Below are 22,344 nucleotides of genomic sequence, written 5' to 3' on the forward strand. Positions count from 1 at the left end.
ATTAAAACTATGTAAATGGCGCTCTGTGGCGCAGCAGGATTTTGAACACGGTCCTGAGCCGTTGCTGGGCGCCGCGGACAGACGCCGAATCTCTTTCGGTGTGTGTACACTTATAGAGAATAATGTGTTCAAGTTTTAAAGATGTGGCGCTGAGCTTTTTGTCTGGTGTGCGACCCCCTGGACTCGTGTTTCGCGCTGTATGGTATTTTAAAAAGTGACATGGAAAGGACGTGGAAGGACGGCGCTGAGGCTGTGTGTGTGCGCATATTTTAAACCAATCAGTTAACCGGTTTTAACCAGCTAATGAGGCTTGGTGGTCGGTCAAGAATTTTTAGTTTTCGCCATCCCTATTAACTTCCTCTCACTTCTACTTTCCTCACTTGTAAGGGTGTCAAGATTTCGATTTAAAATCGAAATCGATCGAAATTAATTCACAATTTTAATCTTGAAAATTGAATTAAAAAATGGAATCGCCGATGCTGCCACGCTCCCCTTGTCACGTCCGTTCGGCGTCCCAATTGGATTAAAAAATGGAATCGCCGATGCTGCCACGCCCCCCTTATCACGTCCGTCGGAAAAAAACACGCGTGATGAAGTGCTGCACTTATGGTCAACCTCGAATTTAGCTGCTGCCATTCAAAAGATTGCATGGCAACTGCAGATGCAGGAGACCCATCGACAGAACTTAAACCCCCTCCTCTTTCATTGAAGTCGCAGGTGTGGAAGTTTTTTAGATTTTCAGTGAGTAATGTTGACAACGTTTGCGCTTCAAAAAAGCCACAGTTTGCAGACATCCCAAGTCTCGCGGAAGTTCCGGGAGAATTAGTTCAAGAATTAGTTCACGCAAATTAGTTCAAATCTCCCGGAATCTAGAGTGAGCAAAAGCGACCAAGACAGAAAAAAACTGATCCAAACTGTATTGCGCGCACGGCAGAGAGGGAGAGATTCATGAGGCGTGTGTAAGACCGAGAGCATCCTGATTGGCCGATTGATAAATCGAGTATCGAATTGTGACCTTAGAATCGTAAATGTAATCGAATTGAGGATTTGGAGAATCGTGACACCCCTACTTGCTTTGACTCCGCCATTTTCAAGTGTGTACGTCTTATGCCTACAACAACCAAACTCACAACACATGTCCCTATCTACTTCTGGAGAAGGCTCTCATCAATAGAGCGTTTTATAACGGCTTTTAAGATTGATACTGGCCAAGAGCTCATCGAGAATCGATGGAGGGGGTAAATATCGTGTGATCGTCATATCGATATTTTGGCGCACCCCTAGTGCTACGAATAAAGACTAGATTAAACTATCGTTGAAAATGACCTTTGCTTAAAGAGTTAAAAAAAAAATTTGAATGTGTTAATCTCTCTTGTACATTTTCATTATATATAAAATACACAACTCAGTAGGTTAAACGGTGGGTTCCTGACAGTATTGTAGTATACATTTTTGTATCCGGATTTGCCACTATTTTCTTGTACATAGGCTTTCCTTTTGATTAAAACATGCATCATTACGGTTTGAAATTGTTAATACGATAGTTCACCTAAAAATGAAAATTCTGTCATTTACTCGCCCTTTTCTCACAAACATGTACAAACCGAATTCCATAAAAGTTGGGACACTGTACAAATTGTGAATAAAAACAGAATGCAATGATGTGGAAGTTTCAAATTTCAATATTATATTTAGAATACAACATAGATGACATATCAAATGTTTAAACTGAGAAAATGCATAATTTTAAGGGAAAAATAAGTTGATTTTAAATTTCATGGCATCAACACATCTCAAAAAAGTTGGGACAAGGCCATTTTTACCACTGTGTGGCATCCCCTCTTCTTTTAATAACAGTCTGCAAACGTCTGGGGACTGAGGAGACAAGTTGCTCAAGTTTAGGAATAGGAATGTTGTCCCATTCTTGTCTAATAAAGGCTTCTAGCTGCTCAACTGTCTTAGGTCTTCTTTGTTGCATCTTCCTCTTTATGATGCGCCAAATGTTTTCTATGGGTGAAAGATCTGGACTGCAGGCTGGCCATTTCAGTACCCGGATCCTTCTTCTACGCAGCCATGATGTTGTAATTGATGCAGTATGTGGTTTGGCATTGTCTTGTTGGAAAATACAAGGTCTTCCCTGAAAGAGACGATGTCTGGATGGGAGCATATGTTGTTCTAGAACTTGGATATACCTTTCAGCATTGATGGTGCCTTTCCAGATGTGTAAGCTGCCCATGCCACACGCACTCATGCAACCCCATACCATCAGAGATGCAGGCTTCTGAACTGAGCGCTGATAACAACTTGGGTTGTCCTTGTCCTCTTTAGTCCGGATGACATGGCGTCCCAGTTTTCCAAAAAGAACTTCAAATTTTGATTCGTCTGACCACATAACAGTTTTCCACTTTGCTAGAGTCCACTTTAAATGAGCCTTGGCCCAGAGAAAACGCCTGCGCTTCTGGTTCCCGTTTAGATATGGCTTCTTTTTTGACCTATAGAGCTTTAGCCGGCAACGGTGAATGGAATTGGTGATCCTCTGCCCATCTTGACTTCTGAGAGACACTGCCACTCTGAGAGGCTCTTTTTATACCCAATCATGTTGCCAATTGACCTAATAAGTTGCAAATTGGTCCTCCAGCTATTCCTTATATGTACATTTAACTTTTCTGGCCTCTTATTGCTACCTGTCCCAACTTTTTTGGAATTTGTAGCTCTCATGAAATCCAAAAGGAGCCAAGATTTGGCATGGCAATTCAAAATGTCTCACTTTCAACATTTGATATGTCATCTATGTTGTGTTCTAAATATAATATTGAAATTTGAAACTTCCACATCATTGCATTCTGTTTTTATTCACAATTTGTACAGTGTCCCAACTTTTATGGAATTGGGTTTGTACATTTTTATTGAAACCTGACAGAAATCAGTCCCTCCATGTAAACTCCTTGCAAACAAAATCATAAAAACATGGTAACATTAATCCATATAAATCAAGCGGTTCAATCAAAGTCTCCTGAAGCGAAACAATTTCTTTATAAAATAATTCAATTTATGCATTTATTCGCTTAAAACAATCAATGCACACGCGCATACATAGAGCACATCAATTGTGGTAAAAGCAAGCAGGTTTGAACGTTGACTCAGTTTTGACCTTTTAAAAAGATGACATGCTCAGATGATGAGCTGCTTGAGTGTTATTTGTTCTTTGATTCATAGTGAATGCTGCTGATAACAAACAGAGGGACAAGGCTATGAACTGCATCAAGGTCAATATTGACCCGTAAGTAATGCACAATATACTGGCTGGTCAGTGTTGTAGATCGAGAGGATGTCTAAGTGGTGTATGTTTGTGTGCAGCGAAAATAACACCATCAGTGTGTGGAACAACGGGAAGGGTATTCCTGTGGTTGAGCACAAAGTGGAAAAGGTGTATGTTCCTGCCCTGATCTTTGGTCAGCTCCTGACATCCAGTAACTATGATGATGATGAGAAGAAGGTCACAGGTGAGGTTGCGCTGGAAGTGAATGTATTTTTTTCAAAGTTCAACTTCAAGGTGTCTTTAAATTGAAATTACTAGACTTAATAGAGGTTTGTAATCGAGTGTTGTCATCAGGTGGCCGTAACGGATATGGTGCGAAGCTATGTAATATCTTCAGCACTAAGTTCACTGTCGAGACTGCCTGTCATGAGTCAAAACATTGTTTCAAACAGGTAAGCCTTATTCCAATTATTATTATATGCGTGTTCCAAGCATGTTAAAACAACTGCCTCAATTTTTAATGTGTGTGTGTGTGTATATATATGTATATGCTCTATATATTTTAGTTGTATGTAGATCATTTTATTATAATATTATATCTATGTATTAATGATACAAGCATGCAGTAGTATTGTTTCGAATATTTGAATTATTAATTAAATATTTGAAATATTAATTACAAATTATGAATGCCATGATGGTAATTTCAATTTGTATTATGATCACTGATCTATTCACCTTTTTCACGGGACGCGAAACTACCCGTCCTGCTTTGCGCGTGCGCGTTGGCAGGATGCTCGAAACTTCCGGTTCGCATGTTGACGCGTTTAGTTTAGGCGTTATTGGACAGCTCTGAACCGAAGGTTGTAATCTGTTTTATATATATATGCAATATCCATAATGGCAACAAGCAATGGTAACATTAGTTTGCGATGGCAGCACGGGCAAGACTATTTAACGAAGACCGTAAACAACATAACTTTGTCTGTCCCTCATCCTACGAAGCTAACAAGCGCCACCTCCTGGATTGATGATATGAGTCAATGGCCAGCAGTCACATATATTGACATAATTAATTATCTTGTTTTGTCTGAGGGTGTCGACGGCGAGGAGCTTAGAAATTATAAAAGCACGAAGGCATACAATTACTTACACAGTAATAAAATTGGTCGAATTCTGTCCCATAATCATCAGCAGTTCACTTTCTTAAAAGCGGAGGTAGAGCCCAGTCAGACAATAAATAAACCCAATCACATCGCGTGGGTTATGGTACAAACAGCTGGATGCTCCTGTGTAGCTGGCCCTGGTGGGTCTTGTAGCCATGCTGCTGCTGTGTTGTGGAAGGTGGGTATTTATAAATACCGTACACTGCTAGCCTGGCTTAACAAACAGCAACTAAGTTACATTTAAATAGTCTGTGCAGCATGGTTCAACATGAGTACATTTTTACAAAGCAATATTTAAACTATAATAAATGTAAATTATAAAAAATAATACATGTAAAAATAAATATATTATTTATATTATATTCTGATTTTTGAAAGGTGCAGAATGCAGTGGTGTGACAGGGATATCTTGCACTGATGAACAGCGTAGATGGAATGCAGGGACCAAAAGAAATCATGAACAGAAAAGTTTTTTTTTTTAGTTTTCTGTAGCTGTTGTGACAGCCTTTAACGGCACAAATTCTACCAGAGCCGCCACTATTTGTCATCACTCGTAACTGCGTTTAGCTGACGACAATTACTTAACGGAAGTTGAGAGCATCTTACCGGAAGTCACTCGCCGCTATGGCGCCCCCCACGAAGAAGTGAGGAAAAAGGTGAATAATACAACTGCCGACCACCGAATCTACTAGTGTAGCGGAGCGGGTGGATATGTGGTCTTGTCATAGCCTTCAGAAGTGGAGTAACAAAGCTGCAAAGTCTATCGGGTCTATAGTAGGGCTGTGTATCACCAACAACGTCACGATACAATACGGATCAATTTGGAATTTTAATTTATTTTGAGCTTTGAGTTTAGTAACTGTGTTATAACAGTTGTGATAACTGAAAAACAATAGTTTTTGTCATAAAAATGCTTAGACTAAAAATGCTTAATGGCTCTTCCTTCTGCTTTTAAAGTCTGCCTCAATAACTGAAATGACAATTATAGCAGGGTTCCTGCGGGGTCTTAAAGTCTAAAATTCTGAACTTTAAATTTAAGGCCTTAAAAAGTCTTAAAAACGGCCAGATTTTCATCTGAGGTCTTAAATTTCATTTAGTCAAGTCTAAAAAAGATTTTACCCTTGTTCATTTGCCAAAACTCTGGCCGCAGAAAGTTATTGCAAAGTAGCAAAAAAGTATTGAGTCGTAGCCTACAAAGCGGAGCTCTGGAGCAGGGGTTCAAACCGGTTCAAACACGCAGCTCCCGTGCAAGCATTAGCTCGTGCCATGGTTTGATGCGAGGTAGCTTGCCAAGAGGCCGATCACACACAACGGGTTTGCATGCTCAAGTTCATTCAAATATAGGCGCGTGGCATCTGCAGCGAGATTGAAAAAAATCTCACCATTTCAGATTCAGAATGCCGCAAACGAACCGAAGAATCAACCAATCAGCCCCTTCCCTTAACAACACTGAAAGCTAAGTCAACATGAAGGATCGCGGTGCACCCAAACACTACCGGTGTTTTTCTCTTCTCCGTGAATATATCTTGTAGCAGACCTACAGCAAGCGTTTCTCAGTGGTGGAAATCCATCAGCTACTAAAACTTCTTTGTTGTTGTGGAGAGCGCAGTGCATGGTTGCTTAGCAACGACAGATGCAACAGTAAAATCGGCCCGAATTTTACTTTTAATAATAAAAGATAAGGGGATATGCATGTGAATGTCAGTAATTTATGTTTTTTGACTAAACAATCTTTTATAAAAAGATTGAAAGGCTGAAATACGTGCGGTTTATCGGTTTATGAAACTATTTTTGTGAAGACTTTATTTTAACTAGACTTAACCTGTTGCAAGACACTCCTTTAACATCTTAGCCATCATTTTTAATGGTATTTTAATGTTTATGTAAACAAAAAGTGCATATTGATGCTAATTTTATTTATTTACTGGGTTTCGACATGCATTTAGCAAATTGATTTCATAATAATCATGAAATGAAATGTTCATGCATGCCATTTCATCTCTAGTTATGATCAACTATAATTGCTTTTACAGTATAAAATGCAAAGTATTGAAATGCACACGCACTCAATGTCTATTAGGCTATTATTACTATGCTGTTTTGTAATGCAAATAATTATTAAATTAAAACTATTCTATTTGAGGGCAAGTTTGTTTGAACGTATTTTCATTTTAGGTCTAAGGTTTTGGGCATCTGGCACATTGTTGGGTGTGGAAGGTTACCAATGTGATTGCTTTACCTGTAAATTAAATTAATGCTTTCCAATTACTGAATTCATTGAAATAAAATACTTTTTTCCAAATTTTTTTTTATTTAAATATTTGGTAATGCCGTCGTGTAGGTCTTAAATTTCAATGTTTATGGTCTTAAAATGTCTTAAAAAGGTCTTAAATTTGATTTACTGAAACCTGCAGGAACCCTGTATAGTGACACTGAAGCATGTCTACACTGCTCAATGACTAAACAAAACTTAAAACATTCCATAAAAACAAGAACAGTAACAACTTAAATTTAACTTAGTTTTTTTTTAAAACTCTTTTAAGCACCTAGTATTTAACAATTTGGTCTTAAGTAATGAAATGTGCACCAAACAAAGTCATTTCTTCTATGTTGAAATTTTAAATGATTACATTTTCAGATTTTTATGCAGAAACAATTGATTGACATGCTAGGGGCGAAGAGAGTGACAGCAGAATATCTTGCTTAAAGGAACACTCTATTCACTCTATAACCTATTCACCTTACCCCCCCAGAGTTAGATAAGTCCATACATACCTTTTTCATCTCCGTGCGTGCTATAAGTCTGTTTGACGCACCCACCGCTAGCCTAGCTTAGCACAAAGACTGGATGTGAATGGTTGCAGCTTTCATACTAATCCAATTTAGTGACAAAATTACACAAACGTTTTCCTATTTACATGTTGTGGTTTGTTATCAATTTTAAAATCTTAGAAAAACACAACGTTTTATTTTGTGTCACCAGCCTAGGTCGAGTTACACTAATCGAGTAACTGTGTTTAAATAGGGAAAACGAGGAAGTGTTTTGTCACTTCTCTTTTTGGCCCATATTTAATGCACTGGGCTAAGCTAAGTGCTAACATAGTTTTGCGACAATACAGAGCGATAGAGTGCACGCACTGAGACGAGAGAGGTATGCATCAGCTCGTCTTAGTTAAGGGAATAACATAGTTTAATATGAAAACCCGGTGGAGTATCCCTTTAACTGCCTGCTGGCAGTCCAGTTGTATTGGGAGATCAGTGATTATAATGTGACTTAATACTGTCAACTGTTGTGTTGATCAGAATGTGATATGCCTGGTCTTTGGAACAAAATTGGTAAAGTGTTTTAATCTTTTCCCTAAAGACATGGTTTGATAACATGGGCCGAGCAGGTGAGTCTAAGATCAAACCCTTTGATGGTGATGACTACACCTGCATCACATTCCAACCGGACCTGGCAAAGTTTAAAATGCAGGCTTTGGATAAAGATACTGTCGCGCTGCTAACTCGACGAGCATATGACATCGCTGGGGCCTCTAAGGGTGTCCGTGTCTTTCTCAATGGCAAGAAACTGCCAGTGAGTAGATGACTGGGTTTTGCACTTGGACCTCATGAATTTTTCTGTTTATATCACTGTATTTAAACATTTTTCTTAAGTTTAAGTTTCTTTATCTTTCAGGTGAATGGTTTCCGTAGCTACGTGGACCTTTATCTGAAGGACAAGGTGGATGAGACTGGTTCTCCCCTGACGATAGTCCATGAGAGTGTGAATGAACGCTGGGAGGTGTGTCTTACCCTTAGTGATAAAGGCTTCCAGCAAGTCAGCTTTGTTAACGGCATTGCCACAACTAAGGTAAACATCTTCAGGTTTACAAAATGATATTGATTTTGGTTTAGCATTTCATTTTGGCAAACAGTTTGATTTTGAGTATATTTGTTATGAAATCCAATTTCTGTCCCCGTTTACTCGGATGCTTAAGGTTACTTAGCAATAGCCCATAATTCATGTGAATCTAGCAGTTTAATAGAGCTGGTAAGTCCCACTCATCCGTAAAACGCCAAGTGGACCTGTAGGTTGAAAAAGCGTCAATGCAAGTGAATGAGAGAAAATAATTATTTTTTCATCCCATTTGAATTGTGCCATGAATGTAACATGTTGTCTGAATTTTTTTATATAATTTCTCATGTAACGAGTTTGACAGTATATTGTACGATTCATTGGCTAGCAGTTGTGGAATAGACATAACGAGAGACTACACGTAGCATAGTATGTGACGTCGCTGCATAACACATTTTCCCTCCACAAATCATGGTTTTCACCACGCTCAACTAGTTTGTCCTCTCCCTGAAAGAAGGCGGTGAAGTGCACCAAAGACACAGGCATGTTTAGCGGGATCCGTGTGCTAGTGGGGGTGATGTATATCAAACACGTCTAAAGAGTTGTAGTACACAAAGTGCTCTCACACGAAGTCTAACCGTATGAAAATTCTACCCGCTAAATTGTAGCATTCTTTACACGAAACATTATATAAAAAATTCACAGACAACATATGTTCACATTCATTGCAAAATTCAAACAGGATTAGAAAATAATTATTTTCTCTCATTCACTTGCATTGATGATTTTTCAACCTAGAGGTCCAGCGGGGTTAGCTGAAGGGGCGGGGCTTAACAGCTCTGTACCAAGTCTAAAGAGAAATTATTCCTTGATAAAAAAAAAATAAATTTAATTCACATCTGAACATTTATCAGCGCACAACAAACAGGGTTCATACAAGGTGCTTAAAATGTTTGAAGTACTTGAACTTTGTAATTTAAGTCCCAGAAAACCACCATAATTTTGAAGAGGCACTTGAAAGGTGCTTGAATTAAAAAAAAAAAAAAAACTGAAAATATACAATCGCAAAATTACTGCAGACTTTTATTTTGACGAACACCAGCGCCTGAGAAGAGAACGCAGCGCACAGCGCTCTCTCACATTCTCAGTCTTCAATATTTCACAATCACTGTCAGTCATATCTAATACTTCGTTTAACAGAACTGAGGGCTACAGAACTGGTAATCAAATAAAGTAAATGGTATGTGGAAAAACTAATGCATTTGCTTTTATATTATTTGTAACAAAAGGCAAACAATCAGCCTAAAAAACTTTCTCATTTACCTGTCAACACTCAGCAAATGCGCATCTACATAATTTAAACGAATCTCTGAATGTCTAATAAACATTTAATTTCACAAACCTTGAATCAAGCTGTGGTATTTTGTGAAGCGTGCAATTGTAGCCGGCATAAATGTGTAACTGCGAGTGATGGTCCGCGTGCAGTGAGTGAATGCGAACAGAAGATCAGATTCACAGGAGACGCGATCGAAACATTTTAAATCCTTTATTTAAAAATATGCTGTGCTATATCCAGTTGCCCACTGTGTCATTCATGTCGTTTTCACTGTGCTGTATGTAATTAGCGTTACCTTGTCAAAAACAAACAAAAAAAAGATTATCAGTGCACATGAAATTACCAGTTTACTGAGTGCCCTGTTACTGTTTACTTCCTTTTATTCACATGATTTTAAACAATGACTTTATTTGTGGGAAAAAAAATGTAATGGGATTGCAGATTCAAGAAGTTGCCATGTGAAGTATAGGGTAGAAGTCTTCACGGGTCCAAAAAATTAATGCCCGAACCGGAAGAGACCCGTAATGTATGGCGCTTGATCCGTGCCACAATCAAACGTCCGACTGAACGTCTATCCGAACGTCTGTCCGAACGCGTTGTACTTTAGAGCGTCTGACTGAGCGGGTTGACCCACGTGACGACCTGACGTGACGTCACCGTCTTGAAAATAGCTGTTTTTTTTAGCCATGCAAGTATGCAAGCTGTTGTGTAAAGATTATAAATGGACATGAAAGGCACTAAATATAAATATTGTACCCCTAAAACATTTCTCCTGAATCCTGTGTATGTGTTTTACTTTCAAAGAGCAGAAATACTTTAGGCTAGCCTAGGGTTGCAACAGTATGAGATTTTCACGGTATGATAATCGTCTGAGAAAATATCACGGTTTCACGGTATACAATATTAAACTATCATTATTATAATCATCATCAGCTACAATGGCCCTTAAATGAATAAAAACAGATATGGTTTTTGGTTGAACATGGTTTATAGTAACAAAGTTTTTTTCAATAGAGTCTTTATGAAATGTATATTTATTTCCTCAGAAATTCTGGGTTGTCTGAAATAACTGGTCTGGATTCTGTGATTGAATACAAAATGTATTTTTGAGAATGCAATTAGATAAACAACTTTAGTTTGTCTACACAAGAGAAGTTTAATAAATTAAAACATGGACAAAAAAACTATACACAATAGTAATATATTTTAGTAATAGGCTAAACTTTTTTTTTTATACAGGTTGTACTAAACACCTATGAGTTTCAGTTAGTGTATTTGATGATTATTCTTTTAAAAAATAATTATAAAGTGCACATTAAGTGTTCTCTGTCTAGATATGTTCATGTGTTCACGCCTTCGTAGTGGCTAAGACCGCTTTAAAAACCATGCGCGTCATGCGTACTTGAGTGTGTACTAGATCTACTAGACGAAACGGCGCTGCTCATTCATACAGAGACACGCTGAATATAGAAGGGGCTTGCACACCAGTCTTTTTGCGTTGTATATTCACAGACACGCACATCGCGATTTGATTTAGGCTACTGCATAGCTATATTTTGCTTTATTCATCCATCTATCTTTTTAAACCGCACATTTTACGTGGCATCTGTTTTGTAACGCAAAAAGGTCTTTTTGACAGACCGGGATTCCTTCAGCATGACGGAAATAATATGGCCGTAAGTTATAAAAGTTATGAATAACCTTTATCCTTTATCTTCACGGAGGGATGGTGTTCCTGAATATGGGTGAACATGTTCGACGTGTTTACTCCTTTTGCAGCCACTCTTCGTCCACATATCTTGCAAACTGGATATCCATCTTTAAGGACACCACCACGATCGTTTTTCGAATATACAAAATATTCCCATACTGCAGATTTTATTTATTTTTTCGGCGGGAGATAGAGATTCGCAGCCTCTGTCTCGGACATTTTAAGCGTCAGCGCTGTACGGATATGGAGTAAGCAGTCAAGCTGAAAGAAGTTGCATGCGGCAGTGCAGGTGAATTCTGTTTTTTTTTTTTTTTTTTTTTAAACCGCGGATAAGCTAATGTGCACGATTTGATAATCGTACATGTCAATATAGCGATAAACCGCCATACCGGTATACCGTTACAACCCTAGGCAAGCCTATATAAAGACATTCAATAGTCTTAATTTGACCAATATCATTTTAATTTTTATTGTTAATTTTTTTGCCCAATGAACAACGTTCTCACAGTTGATAAAAAACCACGCTCCAAATTAATAAATGTAGCATAATGTTTTTTTGTTATCCAGGAGGTTTTCAGATTTATATATTTGTATGTGTGTGTGTGTGTGTGTGTGTGTGTGTATATATATATATATATATATATACTGTATATATATATATATATATATATTTGGCATTTACCAAAATAAACAGCAAACCTTTTATCACAACTTTTATCCATCTGAATCTGATCTCATTTCTACCTCTTATCAGTCTTCTGACTCAAATATGCTGTGTGGTAATCATCAGTATAGCCCATACATATTACCACAGGGTCAGAAGACTGAAATAAGAGGCAGAAATGAGATCAAATTCAGATGGATTAAAGCTGTGACAAAAGATTTGCTGTTTATTTTGGTAAATGCTTTATTGAATGTGAATGTTGTCCCTAGCAAAATGCTTTCTCTGTAGTCAGGTTTGACTGTACTGATGATAATAATGCAAAAACGTGAACACTTCAAATCAATGTAGTGACTCAGATGGTTTCATTTGTCTGTTTTGAATCAAATAAATAAATGTCCATACCTTCAGAATCAATTTCAGATAAGCCAAATTATTTTGTCCATTTGGCATTGCAAACAATAAAATAAACTAAAATAAAACACTGAACCAAAATTTCTGATTCAAACATACTGTTAGGCATGAGCACAATCCAACTCTCCACATACTGTAGCACAGCACGGTCAAAAAGTTTGTTGACCTTCCATCAGCGCACCTGTTACTGATTATCACCACACTTATAATATAATACTAAAATACTAATACGCTCTCGTGTCACAAACAAAAAATACACTTCAAAACAATGGCTCCAACGGCTATTATTATTTATTTTTTTATTAAAACTTGTGTGATCTAAAAGCATTGTTTGCAATTGTTTGACTTTGAGAAGAGTCAATGGTTTTGTGAGTTTAGTTAGAAAATTGGAATTTGTGTTTAATGTTGTGTAACAAGCTAAAAGGTGAATCTAATCAAGCATGATCTTTTATTTCAAGAACTTCGAGATCCCAACACTGACTCAATCTTAATAAAATTACTCAATTATCATAATCTTTCACAAATAAACTTCATAAATGTTAAAATGGAAAGGTTATTAAAACATACCAATTAGGGGTGTCACGATTCTCCAAATCCTCGATTCGATTAAGTTATCGATTCTAAGGTCACGATTCGATTCGATTCTCGATTTAAAAAAAAAAATAAAGCGCAGATTGCTATGCAATTTTTAGACTACACATTTATGCATTATGCAATATAAATTTGTTCACAATGTACACTACACTATTGCCAAATTTAAAATATAACAAAAACAAGTAACATAACTTAATAGTATAACATTTAAAGCCCCTGAAATGACTAGAAAAAAAGTTTAGTTAATTTTGATGAACGAGATTGAACAATAGAGTCAGTAAAACGATCCGAACTTTCCATCACGGACACGACATGGGGCGTGGCAGTATCGACGATAGCATTTTTTTATTTCGATTTCGATACCATTGAATTAATTTCGATCGATTTCGATTTAATATCGAAATCGTGACACCCCTAATACCAATTAGGCTAGCAAACATTTAGACAATCAGCGGAATTTACTTTACTTTGTAATTGATGTTCGTTGATTTTCATGTCTGCCACATATAAACAACGAGCCAAAACGAAATTATTGATCATTTTCATAAAATCATATGCAACACGTGCCTACAAGTGCTTATGTGTTGTTAACGCGTTCCCATGGCGACTGGCCGAAGTGCGAGTTATGCCGAGTTCAGACTGCATGATTTTAGCCACGATTTTGGCTCGCCGACAGGTTTTGAGAAATCGCCGACAAATGCCCGAAATCACAGGCAAATCGGCGCTCGTTCACGCGAGTGACAATCACGCAGTGTGAATGAACAAAGACACGAACTGAGAGAATCACCGTCGAGTCGCCGACGCCCGTGAGATATTTGGCATGCTAAATATCTGGACCTGTCGGCGATTCAAAATCCTGCTCTGTGAAAAGTGTTTTGACTGAAAACTACATCGGCGATCACCGGCAGCCAGTGAGAGAGCAAGATACAGAGCAGCAGGGAGTTCGGGGAGGAGTTATAGATCACATATCAACATGATATGGCATTGTTTCAACAAAAAAAGCTTCTTCTCGGTCTATTTGGACACAATAAATGGAAGAAAAATTAGTAGAAATTTGGCAGGAGCACTCGTGTCTGTTTCACCAGCTGTACCACAACCGGGTCGAAAAAAAAAGTCTCACGTGAGAACTCCGGTCTTGCACGTGTGGTGTCGCGCGTTGTTTCCTTTTCATATCTCACGCGTGTTTGTTGTGAAATGTAGTTTGCGTGCAGCGTGCTAGACAGAGTCTGTCGGCGATTTTTCTAAAGTCATGCAGTGTGAAACCTTCTGTCGCCGATCCATCGTCCAGTGTGAACACAGCAGCGACTGAATGCTGGCCAAGATAGTCATGCAGTGTAAAAAGAGCAGCGACCTGACTACTTTGAAAATCGTGCAGTCTGAAAGAGCCATTACCGATCGTCTTCCCAAGGTGTTTACGTATAAAGACACGTTGTAACACGTTCTTAGTTTAACTTCATATTCTTCGATTGTATCCTCTACTAGTCCACATTTGATTATTGCAATGCATCTCCCGGAAGTTTCAGCAACAGACAATGTCTCATAATTCATGGAGATAGGCTACTCGCATAAAAGCAGCTAAAACTGCAACTCTTGTCTGCTTTTGTAGCCTATATGCCTAAATAAAAATAAAATAAAATAATAATTAAATGCAAACAAAATTGAAGTTCTTTATTTAATTCACCAAAATCAGATTGGCTTCTGAACTGAATGTGTTTGTATTTTATAACCTAAATTAAAACAGTATCCAGAGCTGACTATGAAAACGCACAATTCGAATTAGCCTACATACGCAGAGAGTAGGCAATTTATTGTTTTGTTCAAAAGTAGACATTTAAAGCTTTCTATAGTTCTCAGGTCTGTTCGTGGCAAGTATTGCGGTGTTTCGGTTCATATGAGACGTGCTCCAGTTCACGCACGCGCCTCTGTGTCCTGATTGTCTGATATGCTTACAATGTATTAATTTGTTGATGAAACATTTATTAAAACGAAGATACAATTTATACGAAACGAATTCACTTTAAAGACAGGCTTTCTACAAAACAAAACTCAATAAATGGTCAAAATCATGTCTGACCCATTCCAAATGTTTTCTGATATAGGCCTATTGGGTAGCTTTTGATCCTCTGTTACTCATCTCATGCGGTTCCCTTTTCATATAGGCTAGCCTACTCAACATAGATGAAATAATAAAAATTAAGTAACATATTATTAAACATAAATGTGAAACGTTTATTTTATGTTGTTTTTTTTTTAAAGTTATATCCTGCCACTCTGCTTTGCTCACATGCTATGTAGCCAATACTTGCATGTGTGTGTGCACGTGCTGGAGGGGTGCCCATCCCTACTTTTGAATATCGTTATCATTATTGATGATTTTTAATAATTGTTTTTTTTTCATGCATATGTAGTGAACAAATTGGTACTATTTATTACAGGTTTGACACTTTACTAAAAATGACTCTGAATGCTTTATGCAACATAATCTCTTGTTTTTTTTCTTTCTGTTATTTAAAAGATAACCCATACATTTTTGAAAAAAAGGTAAAAAATGTAATTGTAAACTATTGACACTTAATTCAGTATTACAGATTAATATAGACATTATTTGAATCAGATTAGCGCCATCTGCTGAGAGAAAATAAAATATGTAATGTCATGGTTAGGGGTGTCACGATTCTCCAAATCCTCGATTCGATTAAGTTATCGATTCTAAGGTCACGATTCAATTCGATTTCTCGATTTAAAAAAAAAAATGTAAAGCGCAGATTGCTATGCAATTTTTAGACTACACATTTATGCATTATGCAATATAAATTTGTTCACAATGTACACTACACCATTGCCAAATTTAAAATATAACAAAAACAAGTAACATAACTTAATAGTATAACATTTAAAGCCCCTGAAATGACTAGAAAAAAAGTTTTGTTAATTTTGATGAACAAGATTGAACAATAGAGTCAGTAAAACGATCTGAACTTTCCATCACGGACGCGACATGGGGGGTGGCAGTATCGACGATACCATTTTTTATTTCGATTTCGATACCATTGAATTAATTTCGTTACACCCCTATGGTGCTTTATGCCTTTATAGCTCTCTGGAGAGACTTGTGAATTCTCTAGTAGTTTTTGACACAATTACTTACTTTTAAACTGTGGATTTGAATGTATTCTAAAATAATACTTTTGACAAGGTTTATTAATTCTTTTTTTTATTATTATTATTTAAAGTGTACACATTTTTGCATTATTATTACTAAACCCGAATGAAGGGAAAGCATTTTATTATATGTAACATTAAAATAAACAGCAAATCTTTTATCACAGCTCAATCCACCTGGATCTGATCTCATGTCAACCTCTTGACTCAGTGATTCTGCAGCCCACCAGTTAGTTTGTGGATTATTGTGAATTAAAAAATGTAATTGTTTGGTCAAAAGTGACCGAAGAGCAGCATGACAGAGTAGACTTTTTTTGGACTTGTAAAATTTGATAAAAATAAATAAACTATTTTAATTATGCTATATTATACTTTCAGTAACAATATTATTACAATAAATTGTAGTAGCTTTTTTAAGTTTGAATGAAATGTTTTACTGTTGTTTTAGGGGTACAATCTTTATATTTATTGCCTTTTATGGCCATTTATAATCTTTACACATCAGCTTGGATACTTGCATGGCTAAAAAACAGCTATTTTCAAGACGCTGACGTCACGTCAGGTCGTCACGTGGGTCAACCCGCTCAGTCAGACACTCAAAAGTACAACGCGTTCGGATAGACGGTCGGTCGGTCGGATGTTTGATTTTGGCACGGATCAAGCGCCATAGTAATGTACTACACCGAACCGGCCCGGACCCGTCGTTCATTTCAAAAGTTGGACCCGGACCCGTGCTGACCCGAGAAATGCCATAAATGTACTGCCCGGACCCGACCTGGACCCGTCTATTATTTGAAAACTGGACCCGAACCCGGCAGGAAGACACAAACTGGACCCGATTGTCACATATTTCACACGAGTTGCGAAAAATAAAACTTTGTCTTACCTAATTTTAGTAGCCGTCGTCTCCTTGTAATGTAATGTTATCTGACTGACTGTGATTCATTACAATCCACCGACAAGAAAGTTCTATCCATGTTATTTCTCTCGTTATTCCAAGCTTAATCCACTCGGTCACAGTGATGGATGACAAATGCAACCTTGCACATGTACATTCTGACTCGAAATTAACTGGCATAATAACTTTAACTGTTTGCCCTTTTGAACTATAATAACGATTGCTTGTTCAGCTTGATCATATCTGTGCTCTCTGCTCTTCATTGAGTCTGAATCTGACCACCAAAACTTTAAGATTAAACAAGACGGTTCATTTATATTATTATAAACATTGGAGAAAATGTAAAGCGCATTTTGGCGGAAGCTCTGCTCTGGTTGCCATAGAAACATGACACGCGCTTGAGATTGCACTCCGATCGCACGGGTATTACACACAATGTTGATCAGACCCGGGACCCGAAGTAATAGATTTGGACCCGACCCGGCTGATCATTTAAAATATAGACCTGAAACCGTACGGGTCCTGGGTAGGGCTGGGTATCGATTCACATTTCGATTCCATTTCGATTCACAAGCTCTCAGTTCGATTCGATTTCGATTCTCGATTCAATTTTCGATTCTTGATTCCTGATATGATTCTCGATTCGACTATAATGAAGATGTAATACAAATCCTATATTTATAAAAAAAGAACAGTGGACATAAGTTTACTAGTGGTTAATTAATACAAGGAAATTAAGAGCCATAAACCTGTATATAAAACTCTTTTTATTTTAGGTACACTAAATGCATATAAAGAATAAACAGGATTTTGATGCAATATGCAAAAAAAGTCAGAACAGTCGCACAGCTTGATCAAACAGAATCATGTTATTTTATGTTTAGAATAGATATAGATAAATAAATATATAAATATTTAGACATTTTTTTACATTGATCTTACCTAAATGGTAATGTAATTTTTTTGTTTATTTTTGTTTTTTGTTTTTGTTTCAAGAGTTTATGTATAGAAGCTTGATTTCAATCTTTGAATTATATTGAAAAAGTAGCACAAATAAATACAATAGAATAAAGACACAAATTAAGAGACATTTTGGGGTAGTTTTTTGGGTATGTCAGAAATACTACAGAAACTGAATAAAGTAATCCAATGTAAAATAACAATGGATAGTCTTTTTAGTCCAGACTGAATTAAATACAAAGGCTATTAATTCTGATTGCTTACAATTAATACTATATTCTGTTGTTATGACAACAGAATTAATGACTGACACAAATGGCTGCGTTCACTTTAAGAACTAGTGCGCGAATCCATTACTGTTTCATTAACTTTCTGTCACACGCGTTTAATGCTAATTTAAGACATTGCCGACTGTCTTTACGAGGTTACTCACCAAGACCAGAATTTTGACATAATGTCGCGTGTTTTAACTGTTAAAGTGATATAATCCAGGGACAAAACTTTTGTTTCTGGCGAGCTGTTTGTGAGGCAGATTTAGGCTGTACTGTGCACGCAGTGAAAGACATCTCTGAGAGTGTGCGAGCATGGGATGGTTTAACATTGCTTGTAAAACACAAAAAGACGTGAAAATGATAAACGTTAGTTACGATCATAGGTTACGATGCAATGCTGGCCCGATTGTTAAGTGAATATTCCGTCATGTCCCAACTCCTGAACGCGTGTGTATCGACAGCTGCAGCGCTTGCCTAGTGCAGAGAGACGAGAAGATGCAGCACCGCGTCCGCGAGCCCTTTATATGGAAAAAATCGATTCGAATCGATTTTGAATCGAACACATTTTAAAAAACGATTAATCGAAAAATCTATTTTTTTGCCCAGCCCTAGTCCTGGGTCGGGTCCCGGGCCGACGGGTCTCGGGTGCACTGTGAAGACCTCTAGTATAGGGCCTAAGCATGTTTGTTTTAAAGATTTTGTAAATATAAGTTAATTAAATGTATCTAATCTATAAAAAATTGATTGGTTTCCTTTTTAATTCTTGCTTGTCAAGTCATATTTATATATAATAATATATATTTAATATAAATAAATACAAAACAGATTGTTTCAAATCATTTTCAAATTTCAAAGCAACTAACTAACTTCCATATTTGGTTGCTAATTCCTGTTCTTGTCGACTAAAATTTAGTGTACTATTAATTGCAACTATTAATCCCCCCCCACCCACTCGATAAACAAAAGTGATCCAATGTTTTGTTTATGTAATAGTTATCGTTTTCGGAAGAGCAAACTGAAACACCATTCAGAGTTGACCTGTAAATATGTGGATAGAATTTGCCTATTTAATCTCTCAGATACTGTACATTGACACAGGAAAGTTCTTTCAATAGTTTTTTTTTGTGTTTTAGGGTGGCAGACACACAGATTATGTTGCAGACCAGATTGTGTCCAAACTAATTGAAGTGGTTAAAAAGAAGAACAAGGCTGGAGTGGCTGTCAAACCTTTCCAGGTACATACAGATTGTCAGCAAACCTTATAAAATTTAAGTATTATGGCTCTCTGGTTGACCTGGTTGAATTTTGTGTAGGTGAAGAATCACATGTGGTTGTTTGTGAACTGTCTGATTGAGAACCCCAGCTTTGACTCTCAGACGAAAGAGAACATGACCTTGCAGCAGAAGAGTTTCGGTTCCACCTGCTCTCTAAGTGATAAGTTCATTAAACAGGTGAGAAATTGACACTTTAATCATTCATTTTGAATTTAGCCTGAACCATGCTTAATGGGATAGCCTAATTAAAGTGCTTGTAGTCTCCATATAATGCTGCTCTGCAGCAATTGACATCAACAATTATTGCTGTCATGATTAATAGGAAATAAACATCTCTATTGAATTTATGGCATAGTGTTATACCAGGACAGAGTTCCAGGTCAAACTGATTTGCAGGGATTTTTTTTTTCTTCTGAAGTACAGATTTTTCTGTACCAAGTCAGAAGTTTTAAAAATGTAACCACACTAGCAGCCTTTTAGTAGAGTGCCATCTCAATGGGCTTTATGCCCAGCTGCACTACTTCCTGAACTTCAGCCAGCTCCTTGTTTCCTGTCTGCCATTATTGGCCAAATTGATTAATTCAGGTGTACCTGACCTCAGTAGTCATGGCAACAATAATCAGACACACCTGAATTAATCAATTTGGCCAATAATGGCAGATGGGAAACAAGCCCTCCGTCCCAATTCGCATACTATCCGTCCTAAATAGTATTCGAAAATAGAATTAGTACGTCCCAAATGGTAGTATGTTGAAATGAGTGTTTCAAAGATACCCGGATGGTCTACTTTTTCCGGTCAGAATCCGAAGTGTAGATCGATGCACACTCTAACGGCTGATATTGCCCACAAACCATTGCGCGTTGGACGAGGATTCGGTTAGAACTACAAACACGAGTAAAAAGTGTTAAACTACAGACACGTAGTCGATACGGAGGACGCGCGAGTCCTCGCGGTTGTGTAGAGAGGTTTAAATAAAGAGCTTTGAGTGATTATCAGTATCTAACCTGACAAATTAATTTATTCTATGTTGTCCACATTATATTGCATTTGCAGCAGCATTGTGAACTTTTGTAAAGACACTTTTAGCCATTACGTTTTAAATGCATCATTATATTCAAATTGCAAACACATGAGGAGAGCATGAAAGACCCACAACTGGCAGATGAACGTGCTCTCCGAAACGGTAGGAAATAAAATTAGATAGAATGGAGGATTTTAACTGTGACAAGATGATTGACAGGGCAGTTTACGGTGACAGGATGCACGCAGCACGCGACAGAGCTGTCCGTTAAAGATGACGTGATAGTACGTCCCAAAGCTTGCCTACTCTTTTCCTACACACTCAAAAGTATGTACTTTTTCCTCACAAAAAGAGTACATTTTTTTAGAGTACATTAGATGTACAGTAAGAGTACATCTAACCCTACGTAGTATAAGTAGGCGAATTGGGACGCAGCAAAGGAGCTGGCTGAAGTTCAGGAAGTTGTGCAGTTGGGCATAAAGCCAATTCAGTTCCTTTTGATAGGTGGCTGCTTTTAAATATTTCCTTGCATATTTTGTAAGCTCCTTGAAAATGGTCATCATTCTATTTTAAAAATGATTTTGTTTTATTGGGTGTAATAGAATAGGTTAGCATGCTTTTAATGTTCAAAATTACTTTTCACATACTATACACAGGCCCGCCCACAGAAATGACTTGCCCCCTGAAAAGTTGAAAGCCCCCAAATCTGCAATAGGCTACTCATATCATGAGCCGCGTTTCCACTGTCGGGCCGTGCTAGTGCGTGCCAGGGCCAGTCGCGTTTCCACTGTCACTTCCGGGGCTTGATCGGGGCTTCCTCAGGGCCAACGGCCAGGATTTCTGGCCCGTCGAATACCTTGGGCCAGAGGGGGCCAGCTCGGGCTAGAGGCGTGCTCAAGGTAAAAGGCGGAGTTTATCGGTGTTATGGAACGTTATGATCTGAAGCAAGATGCACATAGGGGTGTCCATGTTTAACCGATTAACCGTTTAAAATTGCATAACATTTTAATTTGAACTGTAGGCCTATGCCAAATGCTGCGCAAAAATATATAGGCTATATATAGCTACATATCGACGAATTTTCAGATATTTGTTTGATTTTTTTGCCCCTTAAACATTTAAAATATTTGACAAATTAATATGAAAAAATATATATATTTTACTGGTTTTCTGAGGCCAAATTAGAACCTGGAAATGATATTTTCCCCGCAGTGCTGAATGAGAAGAGCCGTACAGAAAGGGGATTTATGGGTGATTTATAGGCTATAATAAATGTGTCTGATAATAAAATAATATAAAATAACGAGGCATTAATTGTTTATTAATAAACTATTGTTTTCTAAATGATTTTCGGCTAAAAACATATCTCCATCTCCGGATGCACATTTAGAGAGAAATTAAGCTACATAAACATAGAAGATATTGGCTTTCGATTCGAATTTGTTCTTTTTAAATTGGACATTCAAAGCTTTAATCTACAAAGGATATAACCCCTGTAGACTAGCTTTAAATGTCCAATTTAAAACGAACAAATTCGAATGCGGTGGCTGTTTCAGGTCTCGCGCTTCAGTTCACGGAAGCGCGTCTTGATTAATTGTTAAAGCACAACGTTTTCTTGTTATAAATAAATTTATTTGCGAATAATGTATTATTATTTTCTGTATGACCAGAAATTAAAGAGTATTTTAAGTTGTTTCCATTGAAAGAAATGCAATGAAACTGTTCACATGGGCGTCTCGCAGCCATCAGTGCGTGCTCCACACACACTGGATATGCG

At 37.4% G+C, this 22,344-nt stretch overlaps 1 protein-coding gene across 3 annotated transcripts in view; it reads left to right on the forward strand.

The window, feature by feature from the left end:
• Positions 1-22,344, forward strand: part of top2a (DNA topoisomerase II alpha) — a 182,634-nt gene that overhangs the window by 32,648 nt on the left and 127,642 nt on the right. For all 3 annotated transcript variants that reach the window (XM_039685302.2, XM_089121899.1, XM_089121900.1), the window contains 7 exons: positions 3,217-3,280; positions 3,358-3,503; positions 3,614-3,711; positions 7,790-8,002; positions 8,105-8,278; positions 19,405-19,506; positions 19,585-19,722. In XM_039685302.2, coding sequence (XP_039541236.2) covers positions 3,217-3,280; positions 3,358-3,503; positions 3,614-3,711; positions 7,790-8,002; positions 8,105-8,278; positions 19,405-19,506; positions 19,585-19,722 — 935 coding nt within the window. The remainder of the gene's footprint in view (positions 1-3,216; positions 3,281-3,357; positions 3,504-3,613; positions 3,712-7,789; positions 8,003-8,104; positions 8,279-19,404; positions 19,507-19,584; positions 19,723-22,344) is intronic.

This window comes from Pimephales promelas, chromosome 17 (assembly GCF_988280905.1).
Source record: "Pimephales promelas chromosome 17, fPimPro1.hap1.1, whole genome shotgun sequence".
Classification (NCBI taxonomy): Eukaryota; Metazoa; Chordata; class Actinopteri; order Cypriniformes; family Leuciscidae; genus Pimephales; species Pimephales promelas.